Below are 24,038 nucleotides of genomic sequence, written 5' to 3'. Positions count from 1 at the left end.
GTTGCTTGTGGATAAGAATAAGGAAATAAGAGGCTAGGGCCCATTAACTAGGGAGACAGCCCAGAGCACCGTCACTGGTACTTTGATTTTTAAGTCTTTACAGTAGCCTCATAGGCTGTGCTGCGGGGAAACCCCCAGCTGGGTGTTGAGCAGTTTCTTGCTTTTGTGATTCAGGGGAAGGTGACTATGGGAAGATTACTAGCCTTCCCTGTCATCTTTCCCTTTGCTGGGGATTATGGTGAGAAGCAGGCAATGACTCTTCTTCTAACCCCCTGGCTTGAGCTTGCAAGTTCAAGACCAGCCTGTCCCAGGGGGGTGTTGGTTGGGTTCCTTCTTGTGGTTCCCCCTGATTGCCAGCCATGGATCCACCTCCTGTGAAGCCCCTTCTGAACCCATTTATTTCAACTCCCCCAATGCTCAGTGGTGAAGAGTTTCACAACGTGACTCTTCATGGTGTAACATTGCTTTTTGCTTCTGTCAGTTTGGCTGGGAACTTCCTTGTTGCTGTGTTGGGAGAATTCGTTGATCGCTTCCTCTTAAATTCAGTCTTACGTCTTCGACTGCTGACGTTAGGGCTGCCGAGCTGCTGCTGGCGTTGCTGGCTCGGAGAGCTGCAGCTGGCCCCTTCGATGACCTGGAGTGAACATCCAGGGATTGTCACGAGTGTCACACCAGTGTCGCTGAATGGTGATAAGCAACCTGTCTGAAAGACGGCACTGAAGTCCTGTCCACTGATAACAACTGCCTACAGTCCCTTAAACAAGGAGCAAGTATGGAGAAGGGGAAAGTCAGTGATCTCCGCACGCGGAGTTCATGTTGAGATTTTTTGTCCAATGGCACCTGTAGGTACTTCCAGGCCATGGAAATCGGGAATTTGTGTCTTGCACCCATTCCTCACTCCCACTCTTTGCACCGCTCCCTAAGATTTACTTCTCTGCCTCTAAGCTAATAGTTTATGCCCGAACACCGATTTAAAAAAAAAAAAAAAGAAAGAAAATCATCAGCTTTTTATTTCAGAGCATGTGGTTCCCCCCGCTCCGTTTGCTCAGGATTTCTGTACAAAGAGGCATCGTGCTCTGCCTGGGCTGTACCCAGCCTTGGGCTATCAGGTGCCAGCCCTTGCACCACGCTCCCCAGCTGAGCTCTTCCCCAGGCTTGTGCCATAGCAAATAATTGCATCAGGCCTGCTTAACTACACCTTATTGGATCTCTTCATCTATATTTCTTCATTAATGCAGTAAGGAGGCACTGGTGTTTAAAACAAGCAGCTGCTTTGGCTTACTGACAAATGTTTAATTCTCAGACAGGGAGCAGACGTGTTGTTTCCCTGCTCTTGTTGGTCTTCTTTTAGCTTTCGTAGGCCAGAGAGGAAATTAGGCTAATGACTGTGTCTTTTTGGAAGTATCTGACTTGCTAAACACCTTGGGACCAAGTGAACCTCCCAGAAGCTGGGAGGATCTGCTTGTTTTGAGTAAGTCAGCAAGGAGCAAGGGTTTTTATCCACACTTGAGGGAGAGCGTGACAGGGGAAGAAAAAAAAGATTATTTTTTTCCTGCCCTTAAACTTGCAGTTTAAAACCCAGCTAATCACAGCAGTCAACACCTGCTTCTGGGCAGGTGATTTAACTTTGAAGGCATCCTTTAAATTTCTCTGCATGTTTTGCTTCTGGTGAAATGACAGACGCCTGCCATGAGGACTTGGTGTAAATAAGAGCTTGCTGGAGCAGTTTGGGCAACAGCTGGGAAATGCCATTTAGTCCCCACTTCGCAGGAGCGCGCTGGTTCTGCCAGCGCTTTATGGGTGAGCAGGAGGGAGAAGTGTGGTAAATGCCCACTTTCTTTCTGTTCAGTCATCAAGAAAGCCAGGCAAGCATTGCCTCAACTGGGGAAATAAAGATACAAAATTAAATACTAGATTTGATTGCTTTTGCTGGCTGAATTTGTTTATCCCTTTGCAGCTCAAACCAGGAGAATTTACTTAATCTTATCCTTAAAAATGTAAAGCTGAAGTAGAAGCTCAAATACCTTGTGACAGTGTACTATCATGTACAAGCTTGCAGGTTTGTACGACTGCAGACTCGAGAGAGATTTTTGCCTGTCAATATGGTGGTGTTTTTCACAAGACACTTTCAGTTGTCCAGTTCAATTCAGTTTTAAATGTCCCAAGGGCTTTCATTTTTTTCCCTTCAAAGACTAGCTGGGCGAATCTCAGAAGTACAGACAAAATAGTAAAGCGTCGTCTTACCAAGGTTTTCTTGGCCATTTGCTTGGAATTTGCTATAATAGCTCTTTTATGGTTTCAAAAACTGATACAAATCCAAATTAGACCACTGCTATTTCTGAGTTCTCTGCTGTTAGAGCAGGCGAGGGAAGGAAACCTCCTGAGCTTGCCGTTGCCCCTGGAGCATAGGCACGCAGCAGGAGAGGAAGGAGCTCAGCCGTGCCTAATGCTCTCAATGTCCACTGCCACAGCAGCAAGATTTTGAATCTCAGTAAATTTTAGGGATGAATTAATTTTGCGTTTCAAGCCTATGGGCTGCGTTAAAGTTTGGCACGTAACCTTCATCTTGCAAAGCTGAATATCCTCCCCGCTTCAACAGAAGAAGAAATATAAAACATCTAAAAAAATCACATGCCTGGCTTAGCCTGAAACAAGCTGGAAGGGAGCCACATGAACATTTAAGGTAGAAATAGCAGCTTAAAAATATTGGTGTGGAAAGAAACACAAATGACTGCAGCCAGAAACCCGAAGAAGAGCAAAATGTTTTGGCCCATTTTGCTTTGCAAAATAACTCTGGTGCTGCACAGGATACAGATGAACAGATGTGCTTCAAGAGCAGCTGATCTCCAGCCAAGTTCTGCTTTCAGATATGTACACAAGAGTCCCAGCGCGGTCCACGGGACTTAACCACACGCATCGGAGGATGGAGGCATCCTCCGAGCGTACGGCGCCCACTAAAGCACGCTTGATTTTTGGATGGTTGGTCTCCTGTGCTCTGGCGGGCTGGACTTCACCGTGTGCATCACTTGAGTTAAGCCGCTTCCTCCGTTGCTAGCCGAGGTGCTCAGATGCTGACGCAAGTGTTTGCTCAGATGCCACTGCCTCCATTTTCGCTGCACTTCCAGCTGAACCTGGGTAGAAAGGTCACAAAATACTTAGCTCAGCTAGTTGATCTTGGAGCCCGGCAACACAGAGAGCAGTACAACAGGAAGAGGAGAGGTGGTTACCTTTGCCAAAGTTTGGATTTATATACTTAACCCCTAGTTTGAGGGGTTAGGGTAGGGTCTGGCTCTTGTCACTTCTAGTCATATTGTTGTTGCACAATTTTCAGTTGACCTGTTCTTCTATTAGAAATGTTAATTGATGTTGAAGCTGCTTACAGAGACTAGCTGGCCTTTGTAAGTGTCTGGTTTAGATTTTTCCAGGATTTTTATTTTATTTATAAATACAGGACATCCTGACACTTAAAAAAATACAGATTTTCTGTTCAAAACAACTTTTTTTGAAACCCTCTTCTGATAAGTTCAAGCACCATTCAGAGTATTTCTAACCCACCTCCATTTCAAAGTAACTTTTTCTTCCAACCTTTAGGAACTAACTTTTTTTTTTCTTCCAAAAAATCTCAGGGTCTTGCAGGACTGGAAATGTTTCCCCCACCTCTAATTGCAGCAGTGTTTTTCAGAACACAAGTTCTAGCCTCGGAGTCCGGGAGAGCAAGTTATCATACGACAAGCTTGGAAACGGTCTCTGTCCCAAAGATTTACACGATGAGTCCCAATGAACTGGACTCAATACAGCTTTTGATAAATTCCCTTCCAAGGATCAGAGAAAACAGACATGGAATGAGAGCTAATAGCCTCACACACCAGAATCTGTCTCCGATTTTCAGTGTGACTGTGTGCGGAACGCTACTCGCACTCCCCGTTCCCAGAAAGAAATAACGCTATCTGATTGAGCAGGGGGCTGAAATCACTGAGAGGCAAAGTTTGCATTTGGCATACAATCATTTAGGTTTGCCAGATCTAGGAGGAATTTCAGGAGTGACGTTAGGTAGCTGGGGAGAAAACTGGCCGATGAAAAAGGTAATTTATTGGAGAACATATCCCACGGATTACTGAAGCATGCTTGAGCAGTGAAAGAGCATGTTCTATACACAAAAACTCACCTCACCATTAAGAAAACAATAAAGTACAGCCACGACAAAACCCTACAAGATAAAAAAAAAATCATAGATTTAGAATTGCAGAACTGGTTTTTAGACTAAGATGAGATATTACAAAGGAGATTGAACAGCTTGTTTTTGCCAATGTAACTCTGTTGGGTGGGGTATGTATGCTATGCCTCTTTTTCTTATTTTAAGAAAAGAGCACTATATCAAATATTACCTGGAATGATCCAAGAGCTAACTCCAAAAAAAGCTGAATTTCCACTGTGCCACTACTTGCATCTTCGGGAAAAAAAGCAAAGATGATGTAGTGAACCCCAAAGAGCGGGATGAGGAGGAGAGTCGACTTTGCGAGTCTCCTGCGAATGGAAACACAGGGAAAAGCCGCTGTACAATGGGGCGAGAGGGATTGAGAAGATGCGTTCGCGTTACGTAAAGGCACGGTGCAAAGGACGTACTTGTACTGGTTGGTATCACCACTCCTCCCTTCAGGTGAGCTGAGCTTCCTCATCAAAATTCTTAAAATGTTGACGAAAAGAATGAAGTTTATCTGAAAAGGAAAAGAAAGGAAAGGTGAAAGAAAAACCCAAAACAGCAGAAACCAAAAGGAAGAGTAACGGCACGTGTAGCTGGCAGGTAGCAGTGGAGGCAGCTGGTGCCAGCAACGCGCCGGCCGCTGCAGGCTCAGGCAAGGGCTGTGCTCCCGCGCCGGCGTGCCACGGCTCCTGTTATGGGACCCTCCGGTTTTGGGGCTGTAGCTGACTGCAGGAACCCGGCAGCAACTAAATAGTTGTCAGGGCTTATTATCAGGGCAAATTGCCGGAGAAAAGAGAGACCGGACGCAGCAGGAAAATCAGTCCCAGCTCTTGTCTGCAGGTAACCTCTGCAGCCAGCGGTGCCCCGGTGGCACGGGCTGCCAGCAAAGGAGAAGGCACCAGAGCCACCTCTGGCTAACAGAGATTGCAAATACCCTCTGTTCCCTGCTGGAAGAAACAATGTGTTGCTGGATGAAGTAGTTAAAAATGGCAAGGGACGAGCATTTAAATAGTTCTTCCTTTTCTGTTTTCCCCCTCTCTGAGGGTGGAAACCAGATAGAAATACTGATCTGCTTCTAGGCTGGGGAGAAGATGAGGCAATAGCGGTTTCTGCTCATTTGACCTCCCAGGCAAAGCGCAGGAGTATCCGGAGCCAGGCTGCAGGTGCCCTTCTCGCTAAAGCGGCTCGAGCACGGAGGGGGAGAGGCTGAACTGCACACCTGCACGGCCTTTCGCAACGGCTTGTGCCACCCTGGCTTTTAACCCTTCCCTGGGCATGTTTGGAAATGCCACTGCCACAGTGCCAATGCTTAGTTGCAGGCCAGTGCGTATCGGAGAAGGACACCAAGGCCATGGGTTTCCCTAAGCCAAGTGAGTCTGGAGGGGAACATGAAGGAAGGACAGTAAATATTTCAGGTTTTGGGAGGGTAAGGAGGTTCAGGTTTGAGGATTCTGGGGTTTTTAACCCACCAGTTCAGGCATGACCAGTGGAGGCAGTGTGGGGCATTTCGCTGCTGAAGAAAACTCTTGGGAAGGACGGAGGGTGGGATTCCTGCTGGGACAAATTGCCGGTGGGCACAACAGCAGCGAAGGTTAGTCCAAGAGCACAAAAGAGTTTATCTGTGTGCATTTTCTGCCCTTTGAACTGCTAAGGATTAAGTGCTGTAAGGAATAAAGAGATACGTTTGCAATTCTGCAGGTTTAACTGTTTGTTTGTCTTTGGGGCTATGGGCTTGAGAAGAGCCTTTCTCAGCAGAAGAGGCAGACTCATGCAGCCTGCTCCCGCCTTGAGTAGTTAAGCTAGATGTGATCAGTATTTTGTGGAAATTTAGAAAGGGATAGCGGGTGGTCCTCGAAAGATGATTTAAGATTGTGGTTTTCATCTTGCAGAACTTCTAGGTCTGGCTGGAATTTAAATATTGCTGCCTGGCTCCTGGAGCATAAAGGTTGTTTCATTAAGAGAAATAAATGCTGCAATCCCACTACGTTGATTCTGAATCGCTTGCATGATTGTCTTCTGCTTGTTTCAGGGGGGATGAAGGTCTGCATGGCAGTAAATGGGAGCAGAACTTCAACCCAACATCTCTGCTGTTTAGGTTACCAAGAGAGCATGCAAGGGTTGTAATTTGTGTTTTGCAAATATAATGGATCCTACTGGCAACAAGAAAACCTCAATGAACTCTTGCGTGTTCTTGCTGGGGGTGTCAGCGGGTTACTTGAGTGTAACTAGCAGGTCACATGTTTCTGTACCAGGGCTTCAGATGAATCATTGCAGAGAGGTCTACCCCAGAGCATTGCACCTGGGTAAAACAACTGTCAGCAGGGAGAGGCTTCAGCCCCTTCCTACCTAAAGCTATAAAGGTGAGCAACAACAAAAGCTCAAACCATCAGTGTTGAGTATTAGTTGTACCAAACTATTCTTTACATCACTACTGCCTCGTGTTGGGGAGGTTCGCTCTGAATTTCGCTGCCTACGGCTCATTTCAGTGAGCAATGCCTTACTAGCATAGTTGCGGTCCACTAACACATGGGGCTTGAAGCCCCTGTGCTGCTTTCAGTTCTGCAAACAAAAACTAATGGTCGTGTGAGGCAAGTTGCTTTTGGCTTTGCCAAGAGCGGCAGTGACCGGGAGACACAAAGGCTTTTGTACTGAAATACTGAAACCTGCAGCCATTTGTTTCTCCTCCGGAGCCTTCCTTGAAACAGTCCAAAACAAGCTTCCACAGGCCAGCTCCGATCCTATGAAATCAACAGGATGTGGAAACCTGATCTTCTCCAGCCTCTGGCTTCTTGGGAGGACGCTCTAGCTTTCCTTGTGAACTTAGCCCCGGGGCATTACTTACTGACTAAATCCTGCTGAGCAAAAGTTGCTTAAGCAGTAATTTGTGTGTCACACCAGCTCGGGCTAAGATCACTTCATTAACACACTTCTAAAGCATGTTGAGTAGATGATCTCTGCCTTCACCATATTTGAAAATACAGTTTGAATGTGCTTATCCCAGAAAAGACTTACAAAAATAGACAAAACTACAGGGCCTCTAATGATCCACCAGGTATTGGCATTAGTGTTAGTGTCCCAGCACCTGTAAAAATAGAAGAGAAGGTGCATTCAGTTATCAAAACACTGGCATCTTTTCAAAGGGTTTAATCTGTTTTGCACTTCAGACAGGACTCTATTCCTTCTTTTACAAAATTAATTGCCTGTTCCCACTTAGCTGGTACAGCATTTCAATAAAACTATGAAAGAAAACTATCAACCTGCACTGGACAAAATTGTATTCTGCCTTTAAAGTACAACCAGTTCTCAAAAGTTTGGAAGGGAGGAGTGAAAGGAGCAAAGTTTCACTGATCATAAAGTCAAATATAGATGTTGAAACAGTCATGGGCTGAATTCGTACTTAGAGGCCATCTCCCACCCATGAAAATGCTACAGGGATTTGAGATTCTTCTTCAGATTGGCCGGCTGGACCAATGTTCCCCACCAGCATGGGGATCTGCCCACGCTGGGACCCAGGCTTGCACCACAGTTAAATGGCATTTGGTTTGCTTGGCAGCCAGCAATTATAAATGAGCAGAAAACCCACAGAGCAGCCCACAAGTGTGTAGGGGGGTGCATGTTCCTGCATGGAGCGCAACCCTCCCTCATCCGACCAACTTACCCAATATTTTCATGGAGTTGCCTAGCTATGGCCCATGCCGCAACAAACACAGTTGGGGTACCTACGGTTGGAAAAGCTAGTTACTCATAAATCCATCCTGAAAGCACAACAATCCCGTAATTATTCTTACTGAAAGGAGACCATCGTACCCCATCCGAGGGCGATGAACCACCAGAGGAACTTCCTTTCTGAGAAGAAAGAAATGACCAGGAGAGTGTGGAGGTACAGCCCCTCTACAAGAAGCCAGCTGTAGTTAGACATGATGCAATACTGAAAGAAGACCATCGTGAGTTTACATCCGGCCTGAGGAAACAGAGTAGAATTAACTTGTGCTTCTGTTTCCATCTATTTTCTAACAGAGAGCGTGCTGGTCAATAAGTCTTGGCAAATAGAGATTTTATGGTGACTGGGGGGCTAAGCTGGTGACAAGAAAGCAGGGTTGATCTAATAGCTGCAGTACTACCCTGGATTTGGTCACAGATCGAGCATCTTGATCGTATTAGTGGGCCCTCAAAGACATAGAGGCAAAAAGATCTGATTCTTTCCTCTGTCTTTTTGCCTCAGCTGATTTCCTATATTGTATCACATAGCTGAGAGCACTCTGAAGGTAAATACGCTGAAGATGGTGAGATGCTAACTACACCAGTGGTGACCATATAGATACCAAAGGTGGGTACGAGAGCTGGCATGGGTAAGTACATTAATCAGCTGTTTCACTAACAAGAACTGAACGTGTCAAGGACACATGGGCCTGGATTACTCTCTCACTTAGAAGAGCTTTACTATCACTGCCTTATTAGTATCAGTAGCATTAATATAAGCTTAGTGAAGCATGTGAAATGTATTTCTCAGACTTCTTTTCTAAGAAGAATGGTTGACAAAAATAATTATAATTTGCTCAAAACTTCTTGTTCAGTAACAAAACATCAGCAAAACTGGGGTAAAAGAACCCTTTTCTGGTTTTTGTTTTCCTCCCTGCTTAATTCTTATCTTTTGTTTTAGAACACTGAACATGGCTTCCAGTCCCTTCCCTAACACTTTCAAGGTATTTTGCCACCAATAAAAAGAGAAAGAAAAAAACCCTTCAAAATCTGGGAGGTTCCTTTGCCAGGGTCTGCAAGTGTGAACCCGTATCTTACAATCAGCTCTCAAACTGTAGTACGTCAGCAATATTTTACATGTTGTTGGACTTTCCCTGCAAGCCCTATCTACCAGAATCTATCAGCCATATAAGAAGCCCCATTCCACTGATGTATCCTGTGTTCACAGAAATATCTGAGCTGCTCAGGCTGCCGGACGCGAGAAAAGCCAGGGAAAAGGTAGAAAATCCTTCCAGATGCACCGCTAGCTGGAAGAAGAGGCAAAGGTGGGAAAATGCCAGTGGCTGCCTGGTTTATACCACGTCCCCTTGCAGTGGTGCCTGAGCCTGGTGAGTGCACGACTGACGTGACAGTGTAATGACTACCACAACTTGCCCTGCTTGGCCACAGCCCATGGGGAGGAGCCGGTGGCCCTGTGGGGCTGGCAGGGGTTTTGGCTCCCCTGCGTGTGGCAGATTTGTGGAGGGAGGCTGGATGAGCGTGGGAGGTGCTCCTTTGGAGACATCACTCCCTCCGGAAGTGGTGCGTTGGGATGGGAGCTGCAGAAGCGAAGACCCATGATATGGGAGATTCAACATCCAGATCGGAACACCACATTTAGGTGCCTCTTTGTCAAGGTGCTGAACTCCCGCTGCCTTCTGCGGAGATCTGGTCAATGCACTCAAGCCAGTGAATGAAGATGTCCACTTCGGACTGAACCGGATGCCCTCTCTGCTCCGATGACTGTAAGGGGAAGGCAGGCACCTGCACGCAGGCATCCACACCTGGGGAGAATCTGTGCCTGGGTTTCTGTGTGTCTGGGATGCTCCAGGCAGGGCTTCTTTCACTTCCTCACCCCTCCCTCATCCACGCAGATGCCCCTTCCAAACCAACAGGGAAATCTCCAGCACTTCAATTTGCATGTCAGACAGTGACATCCTGGCCGAGCTCAAGCAACTCTTGATCACAGGGAGCCAGTGTGTGTCACCAAGCACTTCTGACCACTTGGGAGAGAAGCCCCAAAACCCAGGTTTGACCCAAGCATGTGAAAGATCAGCCTGGACCAACCAACGTGCAGGGTGAAGTGCCAGGGAAGGGACAGGGCATACCCTTCCTCTCCTGTAACCCGCTATGTCGAACAGAGAGCTAGCACGGAGGTTTCCTTCCCTGCATGCTAACCACGGCTTGAATCCTGCCAGAAAAGTGAGGTGCGGAGGATGCTGGAAGTGACAGGATTACCGTGTACACCCCGCAGTAATTTGTGTCATCGGAGGAAAACAGAACGGCATCCTTGATGAAGTTTGATGAGGCTCGCAAGATGAACGACGTGAACAGATGCATGTGGATGTAGTTCCTTGTACAGCGAAGTCTTCTGTGCCAAGAAAGAGAGAGAGCCTATGAAGTTATATTCCTAGAAAAAAGCGGACAGCTTGTTGCTGTAAACATCAGGTTTCAATGCTTACTAATGTTGAACTGACACATTAAGATCATTCAGTTTTCCTGCCTATAAGAGGAAGAGCAATTCATTTCCGAAGAGGGATGCCCTAGAGAAGACCCTAAAAAGCTAAAGTCACATCTGCTCCACTCAGGTACTAAAAAACCCCCATAATGTTGCCAGAAAAATTGAGATTTCACACTGATATGCTTGGTCTAGCTTCCCCCCTTCAATTCTGAAGCCAAGCAGCTGCCAGTTATCCAGACCTGGGTGAATTTCTTTGGTTCATTTGTACAGTACACTTACCCCTATAACGTTTTCTGTATTAAATCCCCCAAATTATCTGGGTCTGGAGGACTTCCAGCCTCAAGACTAGTTTGCAAAGTAGTTGGGGTTCCTCTGACTGGAGGATCCTCCCTGATATTTACTGTAAGGGAAAATCATTTCACTGAATAAGCAGCCAAGTGCAAATTCCAGGTTATAAGGGCACATGGAGCTAAGTCTACTCTCAGTCACACTGCTGTAAACCTGCAACATCTTCACAAAAGTTAATGCAGTGGCACTAAGAGCAGTTTTAGCCACAGTCTAAAGTGGAGAAAAGAACAGTGGGCAGGTTGGGGGGAGAGATTCTGCCCACAGGGACAATGAAATCGGAGAAAAATCTCAGCAGGGAGGTAGTGCAAGCTCCACCCTGTGAAGTATGTTCACCTAGATTTCATAAAGCACAGGAGATCACAATATGAGGAACAGTCCTGCCATTTGCTGGGAGACAGGCTCAGAGGTGATTTCCATCATTGATTTCTTTGAAGCTTTTCAGGAATACTTCCATTTTTAACTTGTCCTGAAAGCCAATTGTGTCAGCCAGGAGTGATCAGAGGTCCTGACCAAATGCAAACCAATGATGATGCTCACTTTTCCTCACCTGAAAGAGGCCAGGATCACTAAGGCTATTGACAGTGTCACGAGGGAGGTGCAGTATCCAACCGTGTACATGGTCTTCAGAGTCATGAAATAGGAACGCTGCAGAGGAACATTACATTCACATCTGTATCTGACTATCTAGCAAAAATCATCCCCTACCAAGAGAAGGGTGCTCCTTACTATCTTACAAATGGATTATCTTGTAAAAACAGCTCCTTTGCTTTTGCCCTGGAGCAACTCATTCTGACCATTTGGAGGAAGCATTTACAGTGAAGAACACCCATACCCACAGCCCCGCCTTGTTGTCCTCCTTCAATCATGATATTATTCAATCCCTCTTTAACAGTTTGAAAACATCCCTCCCTCCAGGCCCTGGAGCAAGGATCTACAGTCACAGGCGCTCAGACTCACTCTTGCCTCGTTCGCAGAGTCATCTACGTTGTAACCACAGGCAATATCAGGTCTTGGATATGGGGCTGACCAACCCTCACTAGTACAGTTTCGATAGATAAAACCTGCATAGGGACAACAGAAAAGGACAAAAACAGGTGTAATCGTTTCCAGTTGCATCGTTTTTCTCCTCAGCAGAAGGATGTTGCAGGAGCAAAGGGAGTGTTTCCCCCCAGGCGATGCACGCCCCATAGCTGGAAGAGAAATGCAGCTGAGTTAATTAGGTTGATATTTGCCCAGCGTACTTGTGTGGGTCACACTATTGTTTGCCAACCCAGGGATGACTGTGATGAATGTGTTTTTATTAATTGCAACATAAATAACACTGTTCGGTACATCTGGTGTTTCTTGGCCAGTACTCCAAGATCAGCAACCACGTGACTCTGTGAATCACAGATTCCTACTCTAGGCAAACCTGATACTTTCTCGAATGTCCTCCCCGCTCAGGTATCTGTACTGTGGTTTGTCATAGTCTGAAGATAACACAAATCATTACCTGGTCAGCAGCCAGTGTGCAGGACACCACAGCCCTGCAGGCACTCTGCCATTGCTGAGTGATTTCTCATCACTTCTTTGGTTTTGTTTTTAAGCATAGCTTCTTGGTGTGATTTAAATGAAAAACTAAAAGTCTGGTCTCCACAGCCAGGTCTGGACAGCATCTTCTGCTGTTGATTTCATTGCTTATTGGCAAATTAAAGGTTAGCATGGGATTCACCTCACTTAGGTGAGACTTCTGAAAGGTCAATTCTTGGATAAAGTGGGTCAGTTTGTCCAACTCACTTCTCTCTGTGTGATACCAGGGGGCCTCAGCTCACTCTTAGATGTCTGACTTTTAGACCCCTAAAGCTGAGTGAGATGGATTCCCTGCCAAGTTGCTCATGGTTAAATATGACAGGTTTGAACATGCTCACATTTGTGTTAGGTGTTAACAGTGGAAGACAACTTACAGTCTGACTGGGAGAAAATGACCTTAGCAGGCTTATAGGTTATGAGTGAAGAGAAGAGAAACTTTTGTCAAGAAATAAGCCCACTGCCTACTGTCCTAATCACACCTGTCTGTCAGGTAGGAGTCACCCTTTGAAAATATGGAGTGAAATCCTGGCTCTGCTGCAGTGATGGCAATAGCAGCGAGGACTTGGAGAAGGCCAGGAATCAGCAGCCCTAAGCGGAAGCCTTGACAGAAAGCACCGCAAGGAGAAATCTGTCTTTGCCTGCACATTCAGCTGCAAACGCAGGGACTCTGCGGCATCCTGTTTCTGCAAATAATCCCCACAGTGCTGAGGGACCAGAGAGAGATGCATATGCAGGGCCATGTTCGGCACTGGTTTATGCTCTTTGGAGCCCTGCTGGGACTGTCAGGATGGAGGCAGGACTCCTGCTACCTCTGGGCTAGTTCTGGTGACCTGACAGCACGTCTGCACTTGATTTGGACTCACCTCTGAAAAAAGGCAAGGCACAACAAACACGCTGCGATCTCCAGGGAGGATGAGCTCTGGGTGTGCCAGTGTCAGACTATTTTTCTGATGCTTTTATGAACATCCTGTTCCAGCTTAGCATCCTTGCAAGGGCCAGGCTTGTTTTTCAAGCCGTGTTTTCTATACCCTGCTGCAGCACAGCAATGACACAAGGAAGAGACATAGCTGTCCCACCGTTTCCCCTTCTCCAGCCTGCCTGGCACCCAGCAGGAAGTGGAGTGGTGGCAAATTCTCTGCTTCAGCCTCAGCCAAAGACACATTTAGAACAGACTGAAGGGCTTGTAAACATGCCTGTAACTGGTACTTGTCTAAGGGTGTCAAAGAGGACCAGAGAAGATAAGGGAGAGGAGGTGAAGTTGTGTGTTGGTACGTGCCTGTGCCTGCATTACAGGCAAAGCACAGGAGATTGCATAGCGTACTGCACTCATGGGCATGAGCAAAATTTCAACAGTGCTAGTCGCTACGGCCAATGTACATGCTGGGGCAACCTGCGACACACACTGCTTGGAGCAGCATCAAGGCCTACAGCCCATCTGGCGGTCGGTGCCCCACGTTCACAGGTGTCCTAGAGGCTTTCAGAGCTGCCCAGGCACGGGGGATGCGCGATGACAGCGGGACCGGGGCCATCTGAGGTGGCCTTCTTGTCCCCACAGCCATCACACCTTTCCTCATTTCATGCCTGAGACAGGTCTGGGCCTGAACTTCAGTAATGTTCAGACCGATTTGGTTCCAGCTTATTTTGTTTCTTTGGGCCAGGAAGGGAAGGGGCCAGGCAGTCTGGGCTGCACATGGTAGTAGAGATTTCAGCCCAAAGCACAACAGCCAGGAGACCAGAGGTTGGGCTCAACCCTATCTGCGTCCCTTAACATATGGGTCTTTGGCACTTGTGGCTGCCCATCTCCTTTGTAAGTGGCAAGGAAAGAAAATTTTTGCTTTTCTTTCAAGCAAACAAATTGTTGTTTTTCTTTCTGTCAAATTGCTTAAGACAGGGCAGCAACTGTAGCAGAAATTAAACGCATGACTCACAAGCTAGCCGCAGTATAAAATCAGCGAAGAATGTGACTGTGAGAATGAGAAGAAACTATTGTTGACTTTGACTCAAAATGCCAGAAGCAGAGACTGAAATACAATGTAAACGCCAGCGGACCATGTCTTGGGTTTCTGGTTTGAACGTTGCCACTTTGGTCACAGCTTATTGGAAGCAACTCAGCTCTCAGCTTCTCGATAAGGAGGGCAGCTAAAGTTTAAAGCTGTTAGACTATCTAACTCCAAGATAATGCAGAGCACGTTGGATTTCTTATTATGACCTTTGGATGAACAAATTTCTGTTTTCCTCCCTGGACGGTGCTTTCACAAGGGCGCTGGCTGCTTGTGACAGCCAGAGGCTGCGGGCAGGTCCCTCTAGCGGCTGCACCAGCCCAGGTTGCATTTAGCCAACAGGCTTACGCGTTTAAGGCCCAATGTTGCTACGCTCAAGACTTGCGAGTGCATGCCAGATGGTTTTCTCAGTGATCTGTGTCTTTGTATATCTTATTTTCTATCTTTACACCAGATCATATTATTCAACGGGCAGCTAGTGATTGTGTGTATACACAATAGCACGATATATCTTTTAAACTAAATGCTTTGTGCCTCATTTTAAAGGGCCCTAAATACATCTCCTCTTACTTATCTAATCTTTATTAGACAATCTAATACTTTGTCTTCTGTTTCTCCCTCCCTAAAAAGACGCTGGCTGCTTTTCTGTAGGTACTGGCCTCATTAATCTATGTTCTATATCCAAAGAATGCAGAACCCTCTTCTGACCTGAATCATTAACTCACTAAAGAGAAATGTAAGCACATTTCTCAGGCATTGGTAAAAAATAGAAATTAACAGAAAGCAGGCAGAAACTCCTACTTAATAGTTCATGATTACCATAATACATTAGGAATAAATTTCACTTCATTTCCAGCTTAGAAATCCCACAGAATGGACAACAAATGTTGCCCAAGCTCATCTCTTTCCGAATAAGTAGTTCAGTGAGCCATGAGGCTAATGCAACCTGATTTCCCATGGATTTGAGCCTCTGCTTTGTATGGAGTCTGCCCCCAGCTAAAGGATGAACCCCCACTGCAGATTTTCTCTTGGCAGAGACACAAAAGGGATCTTTGCCCCCTACCTGGCCACCTGTTTTGCCAAAACTTGTAAGACTTAATGCTGTGTGAACTTTTACCCCTTGTCAAGCTTCTCTGAAACCAACCTCTGGCTCTAAGAGTCATTAGAAGGGGAAAGACAGCCAGAAATACAGAAACATAGAGCCTGAGTGAAAAAACTCTTCTCCCTAAGACACCATGCTAAAAAGCTGCTTTTTAGAATAGCACTTACTTCCCCCACTTTTCTCAGCCTGGCTAAGGAAAATAAACTTTTAAAACACCTAGCTAATTTAATTCCAGGCTCTCCTGCATTTAGCTTAGTGTTGTGAAAGGAGCTGCAAAGTGGCCATCAGTTTTTTAAAAGAAGCAGGGACAGAATTTCACTTGGAGTTCGGATCTAACAGCAGCATCCTTGTAAATACCACATTTAATAAAAAACAACCAGGTAAGAAAAGCGTATGTTTAGTGATACCTTTTTTCCCCGTCAGCATCTGGAAGAATTTGGGGCAGTGAGCATTGACAGTCTGTCCCACCGCGGATGAAGGCCAGCAGCTCATGTTATCCCACATTCCAGCACATCTGCCTAGAGGAGAACAACAAAACACCATGCAACATCGTCCAAGGACCAAGGAGCTGTTGGAACAATGATACTCGCTACTCTGAAAAGCGAGCTGGATGGGAGAGAAGAGGTCTCGCTGAGATCTGCTGAGATCTGAATGGGAGAGAAGAGGTCCTGTAGAGACATGCTGGGACCTAGATGGGAGAGAAGAGGTCCTGCTTGCTTCAAACCAGACCCAACAGTTTCAAGGACCATCCCATTCTGGTCCTTGACTCCACTGGTCTCCAGTAGCCAGATAAAGAGGACCTTGGGCTGTGGTAGGCCTTTGATCAGACCCCTGGCTACCAATCTCTCCTCTGGTAACTATTCAATGGCCCTGTAAAGTTGAAAGAAACCAGATGTGGCTGTTTTAGTTCACATTTCAACCTTTCTAAAGCTTCCACTTGGAGTTAGCCTGGTGTTTTCCTTACATAATCCTTGTATAAATACAAAAAGACACAACTTGACCAAGAGTTTAAACGGTTTCAGAATGGTACTGGAGAAGGGGCAGAGAGGTACTGTATTGATGTCACCCTTATACCACCATAAATACTCTTCCACTTCATCATCTCTTTCATTATGCTAAGACTGTGCTGGAGTGAATAAGACCAATGGCCACTCTCCGGGCTCAGCCAAGGGTGTCAATGGCTTTTCTGCTTCAGGAGAGCAAAACTTTGCTGAGCTCTTCCAGTTTCTGTGACTGTAAAGGGAAGACCATCACAGTTACAGGCCAGGAGAAAACATGGATTCACTCCCATATTCTGCAAAATCTGCCTGTAATGTTGCTCTTTCCAAGGCCAGGCCTCCAACAGTGGGATGTTTCTGCTGGAAGCCCCATCTCGGAGCTGCCATTGAATCTGGAGTCCTGCCCTGATCTCTTCAGGTGCAAACCTATGGTTCAGTTGCCCTCACTGCACCTTCTGCCATCTGAAGCCTCCGCCAGCTGCGGAGACTGCCAGACACTGCCCAGAATCACCCAGTTTCTCTCACTTAGGTGCAGGGGCTGCTTATGTCAAGAATGTGCTTGTTCTGGTGCCTTCCTGTAGTCAGGGAGGTGAGCGAGGTTTTTGTGGTTGAGCTCTTGGCTTGGCTTTCTTGCCTTCTGGTGGTACCTGCAGAGCATCAGGGTGCTGATGGCTCACGGAGCACAGCGTGACTGTGAGCCCAGCTTCAGCCTCTTGCTCAGCTACGTGAAGCTGACATGGATGAATCTAGGCTTTGGGGGTGCTAGTAGGGAAGCTGATGCCCCTTCTGTCAACCCAGGACCACCCTTAAGCCTGCCAGGTCCTGGCATGTGCTGAATGCCCTGGACCTTCATTGAAAGCCAGGGGAGGAAGTGCTGAGCACCCTTCTCACATGCTTTGTGCTTCACAAGACCAGGCTCCATCAGCCTGACAAAAATATTTACATTTTCAGAAATATATTGATTTCTTCCTGTACAGCAGTAATAGGGCCTGGAAATGTGGAGCTTTTTCACAGCCAATGTAGCTCAGTGCTGGTGCCCTCCCTGTGCCAGTGTTTATCTGACTTGGTAACCATTTATTTCAAAGCAATATAGTTTAACTGCAAACAAAACATCACCTTGGGTGATATTTATGCCTACCCCTGCTGTAGTGTTTGGGTTGTCAAACCTTCATGCCAACAGCACTGGCATAAAGCCCCCAAATCAGACACGGTGCACAGAAAACCCTGGCAAAATTATGACGTTGGAGTGGAAAGATGTGCATCCTGCCCCTGCTTATTTTTCTGGGATTTCACTGCCGCAGGAAGGTTTGTTTGCACAGCTACAGAGGTGGACAGGGGCTTAGTCAGCCCTGTACTTTTAACTATGCTTTTAATGCCTTTTCCATAGATTTGGGGGAAGGGCACAGAGGGTAAGGTCCTCCTATGTTAAACTTTCCAGCAACAAAAGGCCTCGGCAGAATTTTTAAGATTTGGGTCCACGTTAAAACCAGATTAAATCTTCACTGAGGGACTGCTATTTGACTGAGATAAAATGAGACCATCTATGAAATGGCACTGCCTGCAAATGCTAGTGTTTGTCCCCACCGGTGAAGTTTAGCTTGTACATATCTTCAGTGTCCTGGCACGGAGGAAAGGCAGAGTTCAACGTCACAGCTGTGTCATGGGATCAGAGCAGAAAAATGGCTGGGTTGTCAAACTGCATCACTGCCTGAAATCACTCTCCTCCTCAGTGAAGGGCAACAGAGAAAGAAACAAGAAATATTGATTTATTCCTATAATCAAACTGCTCATATTCAATGAGACAGATCTGTATTCTGCAACATCTGGCAACCTGCAGTGGCAACCCATCCAGTCTGCCAGGCTCACAGGGATAAAACACTGATAGGGAAAAATGCTAGACATGCTAAGAGAGCAGGCAGTAAATCTTCACTCTGAGTCCTGCCCTTGGGCCAGGTCCTAGTGAAACACCTCTCTGTCTTCCATGCTCTGCGCTGGAGAGGTAGGCTTTGAAAGCAAGCGAAAGCTGCTCATCTCGCTCCCTGCAGCGGCTGGTCTCTGCAGGGACACCCCGCGCTCAGCACCTCTCATGGGAGCTCCTTGCCCTTTCACACTGGCCAGGACGTGGGTCAGTCCATAAAGACATCCAGAAACAGCTCCGTCTGCAAGACGTTAGGAACGGTACAAACCAGTGGCAACGGCTGGTCACACACAAAAATCGCCGCATCCGCTGCCCCCATGCAGCATGCTCTGTGTGATGGTGGCTCGGCTGTTGCCTGCAGGGGCTAACACTCAGTTCACGGACAAGCTTCAAGATTTGCTCCCAGTTATCTCTCTAAGATCCCTTGTACACGAACGCATTTGCTCAGCTGCAAAGGGGAAGCGGTCTACATGCTGAGGACTCGGTACCACAAGACCTCCCCAAAGCAGAGATCCTTTATAGGACCATAAATCTGTGAAATGAGAGACCTCTGTTACGTGAAAGTAAGTTAAAGCAAGAGGGAAGCAACGAGGATCTTTTGACTGTGCGATTTACATGTTGGCCACTGGTATTCATTGATTTAGAAGGCAAATTTGTTAAGTAAACTTGCACTTAGTGGGCTGACTTCCTAAGAATATTTTTGCCAAAGATGACAAGAATTCCAGATCCTCTGCAGTTCACAAGATCTGGTGAACTATTGTTGCTCTCATGTGCTCTCCAGCGGTGACAACTGCAGTCAAGCAGCTGCATTATAAGGTGCATATGAGAGTTAAAAGATACATACGACTCCATTATTTGCTGTCACAGTAAGGTCAAAATCCTGCTTTTGGAGCCTTATAACAGACCTTATCTGTTTTCTGCTCCTAAATGAGAGATGCATGCACGCTGCATGCCTCCGATGAAAAGGCATGTGGGGATATCAGATTTTGAAGCCACCAAGTTCACCTAAGACCAATTTTTACCTTGCACGTTCATTCGCCCTTTACCTGAACCCCTGAGCAGATCATTTTCAGGTGTCCTGTTCTTTGCCTCCAGGGAAAGAGTCTCTGCACAGTTTTCTTCTTCCTTCTTCAGGACGCTCAGAAGGTCGCAGACAGGTGGGACAGCTCTGATCTGCAAATTTTAAAAACAGTGGAATCACTTTTCCTCTTAAAACTTATGCCACCTCCACAGGATTTGCCTTTCTTATACTCACATTCTCCATGCAATCTTGTCACCTGAGTGTGGGCAAAATTTCTATGGAATACACTTACTTTTTGGAATTGAATCCCCCTTTTGTGCAGTAGTAGGCAAGCACAGACTGAGTTACTGCCTTCTCCCATTTGCTGATATTATATTGACAGAAACAGGTCTCTTAGCTTGCTAAATACAGCACATGAGCAAGATGCTGCTCCAAAAGACTGCAAAAGCACCCAGGGTCCCGCTGGGCTCCCCTAGGGCAATAGCAAACTAATCGTTCACCTCCGGCACTCTTAAACCATAAAACCAGCAAGTCATTTTCCAAGGAAACATTAACACGCAAACCTGGCCCAAATATCTCCGCTGGCTGCAGACCACCGAAGTCTGGTTTACTGTGATGGATCAGGAAGCTGCAGGAGCCAGCATGAAAGCAGAAGCTCGCTGAGATTTTTGCAAGAAAACTGACGGTAGGGTTTGTCCTAAGTACATTTACTCACCTTTGTGTCTCTCCCCATCCCCCTTCCTCACGAGGCAAGGGAGAAATGTTAGTCTTAACTTGATCCTGGTGTAGCAATTAAATATGCAGTTTATATTACGTGTAACTGAACCAAAATCAATGTACAAAACAGCTAATGACCATTAAAATGGCATGTATTAAAAACCACTGCAAAACGATTTGCAGGACAAGGTCCCAGCGGTTAAGTCTTGCAGTGTTTTTACTGATGACATATTCCTCAAGTGCCTGGGGTATTTCAGCTTTCAAGCAATATACAGGGAAAAATGCTATCACTATTTTGCCAGTTTCTATAATTTGTGAGAATACAAGTACTGGATACCACCAGGTGTCCATTATAATAAATTAGATAATTTATCCCTCATTAGCAACAAAAAATCTTTATAAACTCCCACTAAGGAATACATATGTACATATATATATACACATACACATACACACACACGTAAAAGACTAAGAGCAAGTAATTAGGGTGTATTATTTGAAAAGTATCAGATGGAAATTTTTTATATACTTAGTTTAGAAGAAGTTAACCCGACAGAGTCATATTAGTATTCAACCTAATAAATCTTGTAAAATTGCTGATCACTTTCAGATTAGATTTAGGAGAGAATAGTCACTGAGAACCTTGCAATGAGGACTACCTTTTCTACAGTTTGGCCCATAAGGATGAATTAAATTTTAGCCTAACAGATGTCAATGATTAAAATCCCACTCACTTCAGCTGGAAGTTTGCAGGGTTTTACATTTCTGAACAAAGTTTGATCTTTTCAGCAGTGTATTGTGTCTCATGTAACTGGTCTCTTCTATTTAACTTCAGCATCTTTCTCCCTTGTCTTTGTGCATCACGAAATAAATCAACTAAAAACCTGCATAATCCAATGAATTTTCTGGAATCACGCATGCAAAGACTTTGGGTGAAACAAATTACTCTCTGATATCAGGATTTCAATGCATTAGATCCATTAAATCTTTGAAAAAACTAGAAATGTCCTACTGGAGTAACGTATCTAAAGAAATGCAATTGCATTTAGTAATTTCAGTTGTTAATTGAAGGTTGAATTTGATCATTTCTGAACATTGTTAGATTTTTTTAACAAGAGTACTGTTTATCAATCTCTATTGTTACATATTAGATTACCAATAGTAAACAGGATTTAATACATTTTTCAGAACTCACAAACTCTGTGGTGGTATGTCTGTCTAAAAGTTACACTGAAAATACTTAAAAAAAAATTAATCTTGAGCATTTGAAGTGGCTGACAAAACTGCTTTGAACTGCCTGTGGGTTGTCCAAGATGATACTGAACATCTGTAAATATAAATGTTAGCAATCACATTAATAATGATCTCAGAAACAGGAATATTTGTCACCTTAAAGAAGCATATATATCTTGTGGGCACCACTTCCTTTGAAGAACTGTCGGTCCCAAGAAAGATTTGGTTTTAAAAAGATTTAAGAAGTCTACATTCTTTCTTTACTTCGCAGATGAGGCTGCACGGTTTTAGCATATTCGGCTGTGACAACCACCCCGATGTTTGGACACGGCATTTTTTTCTTAAATAAAACGTGTTGTTCAAACGGGAAGCTGATGTAGCTAATGCCTTAAAATTACTCTTTTTCCCCGGGGCGAATGATGCTCGCCCTGTTCCGATGAGGCGGACGCCGCCATCCGACAACAGACACGCGAGTAACTGGATTTGGCACTCGGGGCCAGCAGGAGCCTCCGGCTGCCGGCGGGAAACCCGTGTTTTGCAGGAAGCGGGCAACGTCAGCCGGGAGCGAGCCGGGGCCGGGCCGCTCTGCGGAGCCGCTCGCCAGGAACGCCGGCGCCCCGTGCACTGCCCCGGCCGATGGCCTCGCGCCGCGCAGCCCAGCCCCGCTTTCCGTCTGCGATTCCCGGCGAACAGCCTGCCTCCGTCTTCCTTGCTCCCCGCATGCTGGGCGTATGCACAGGTTTATTTTCCTAATGCATTTCCTGCCATTTTCTCATTTAAAAACGCATTTTGGGGCCAATATATGCTTTGAACTTAAAGAGGAAAAGCAGCTTCCATCTATGTGGCTTCTCCAGCTCTTCCTAAATACTTCTTAATACTGAAGAAAATAAAAGATACCTGCCTCACTTATATCAAAGCCATTACAAGCAGAAGTAGTTGCACCGATAACATGTGCTGAATGTATAGAAATCTACTGTTCATGATATTGATAGCAAGAGCTAGCTACATTTTTTAACCCATGAAATGAATGGGTCTCTATAATATTTAATATAGATAGAACTAGCAGCCGCAGAATTCACAGCAGTTTTAATTTGGAGGTTGGTGTTTTGATTTTAAGGTGGGGGTTTAACGGAGAACAAAGGATGCCAAAGCATGTGCCATAATCAAAACAGGTATTTGGAAGGACTAGAAAAAAACAAGGAGAAGGAGGTGTTCTCAGTGCAGCTCTGAGTAAAGAGATCTCTTTAGAGAGTCTGTTAGGCAGCACCTCAGAACAACAAAGTAAAATGACAGGAAAGCCAGTGCACTATTTTATTGTGAAAGATGATGAAAAGGCAAAAAAGTTTGCAAAATGCATTCATTGTGCAATCAAAATGCCAAGGCAGAGTTTGTTTTTTCTCAGAAACTGGGCCAAGTCCCTGCTAGGACAAATAAATTGATTTTCCCATTAGTTGCAATGGAACAGTGACTTTTTACATTGGAGGAGAGTTTGAGCCTCTCCCAACTTCTCACACCCTGGCTGAACGTGTTTCTTGATAGTTCTATTTTATACATGCTTTTCAAAATCTAAATAAACTGACTAGCGCTTAGTGACCGTAGCTCAGGTCGCCCTTTCCTTCCCGACCGGTCTGAGTGCCTGCAACACAGGAGGAGCAGAGACCCATCTACTGCATAAATTCCCAGGCGAGTGATGAAGCCAAAGGGAAGGAAACTAAAATCTGTGGGGCAAACACCTTTCTGCTGCTTCAGTCCAAGTCAAGCGAGGAGTTAGTGGTGGCAGGCATTTCCCCCTGGGGGATGCTTTGCTGGTGTAAATCTCCAAATGGCATCGAGTCCCACAACCTGCCATGTTACAAAGGCAGGTTAGTGACACTGCCCTCTTTAGACAGATGGGGAAACTGAGGCACCAAGCACCTAGCACCTGCCAATCAGTGCAGGAAGCAGCAGAAGCACAAATAAAACAAAAGACTCCCACCTTATACGCAGACCTTTGGAAACAAAGATGCCACCACTTCAGAGGTGCACGTATTCATGCAACGTGTGATTGCATGCAATTGGGAATAAACGGCTCTGAGCACCTACCAGGAGGGTTGAAATCCAGAAGATGATCACCCAGATGGTCCACATAGTCAGCCACAGTCCGTCTCCTTCATGCCTCGCGCCCCAGAGGTCCCCGGGCTGTGTGTACGCTCTCCAGAGGACCTCTCCGTTCGCTCACTCCATCCCTTTCCCTCCTAGCGTTTTTTCCTTGCAAGCTTTGACCATCCTGAGCCAAGGTTTCTCTGCAGCTGCAGAGCCCTAAGGAGCATCAGCGGCAGCAGGACCCCCCCGCCCCTGCCGTCCGCCCCCCGCGCTCTCCTCCCCCTCCGCAGGAACCTCCTGTCCCGAGGATAACAGCCCCTCTCCCGAGCACGTTCCTGCTGTTGGCTGCTCCCTGCTCAGCTATTAGTCACTGCCATCGCCGCGCGTCGCCAGCGAACGACTGTCCCTCCTGCTCCCACGATAAGGGACCGCGCAGGGCTCCCGCGTGAGACGTCAGCCCCGCTGTGGCCGAGCTGATTTATCGTGGGGCAATGGGCACGATCGCAGCACACGGATGGGACAAGCGCTCTGCAGGGTGGCGGGGCGCGAGGAGCGCGATGCAGGCTGCTCCTGGCAGCTCCGCACATGCCTCCCCACCGCGAGCACGCATCCCCGCGTGCCGGCAGTCGGGATGCCGGCGGAGGCGGCAG

General features: G+C 46.3%; 1 protein-coding gene across 1 annotated transcript; it reads right to left on the bottom strand.

Annotated features, from left to right (window-relative positions):
* Nucleotides 1-2,954: 2,954 nt before the first annotated feature.
* Nucleotides 2,955-23,615, bottom strand: SCTR (secretin receptor). The gene is given in 14 exon segments (XM_067298584.1): nucleotides 2,955-3,131; nucleotides 4,166-4,207; nucleotides 4,386-4,524; nucleotides 4,624-4,715; nucleotides 7,214-7,283; nucleotides 7,860-7,920; nucleotides 8,009-8,162; nucleotides 10,178-10,310; nucleotides 11,296-11,393; nucleotides 11,706-11,809; nucleotides 15,827-15,937; nucleotides 19,382-19,508; nucleotides 23,389-23,493; nucleotides 23,496-23,615. Coding segments are annotated over 14 exon segments (1,533 nt in total).
* Nucleotides 23,616-24,038: the final 423 nt, after the last annotated feature.

The sequence above is a fragment of the Apteryx mantelli genome, chromosome 6, assembly GCF_036417845.1.
Source record: "Apteryx mantelli isolate bAptMan1 chromosome 6, bAptMan1.hap1, whole genome shotgun sequence".
Lineage (NCBI taxonomy): Eukaryota > Metazoa > Chordata > Aves > Apterygiformes > Apterygidae > Apteryx > Apteryx mantelli.
Note: the sequence above shows the minus strand (reverse complement) of the source record. Positions and strands in the feature narration are given on the sequence as shown.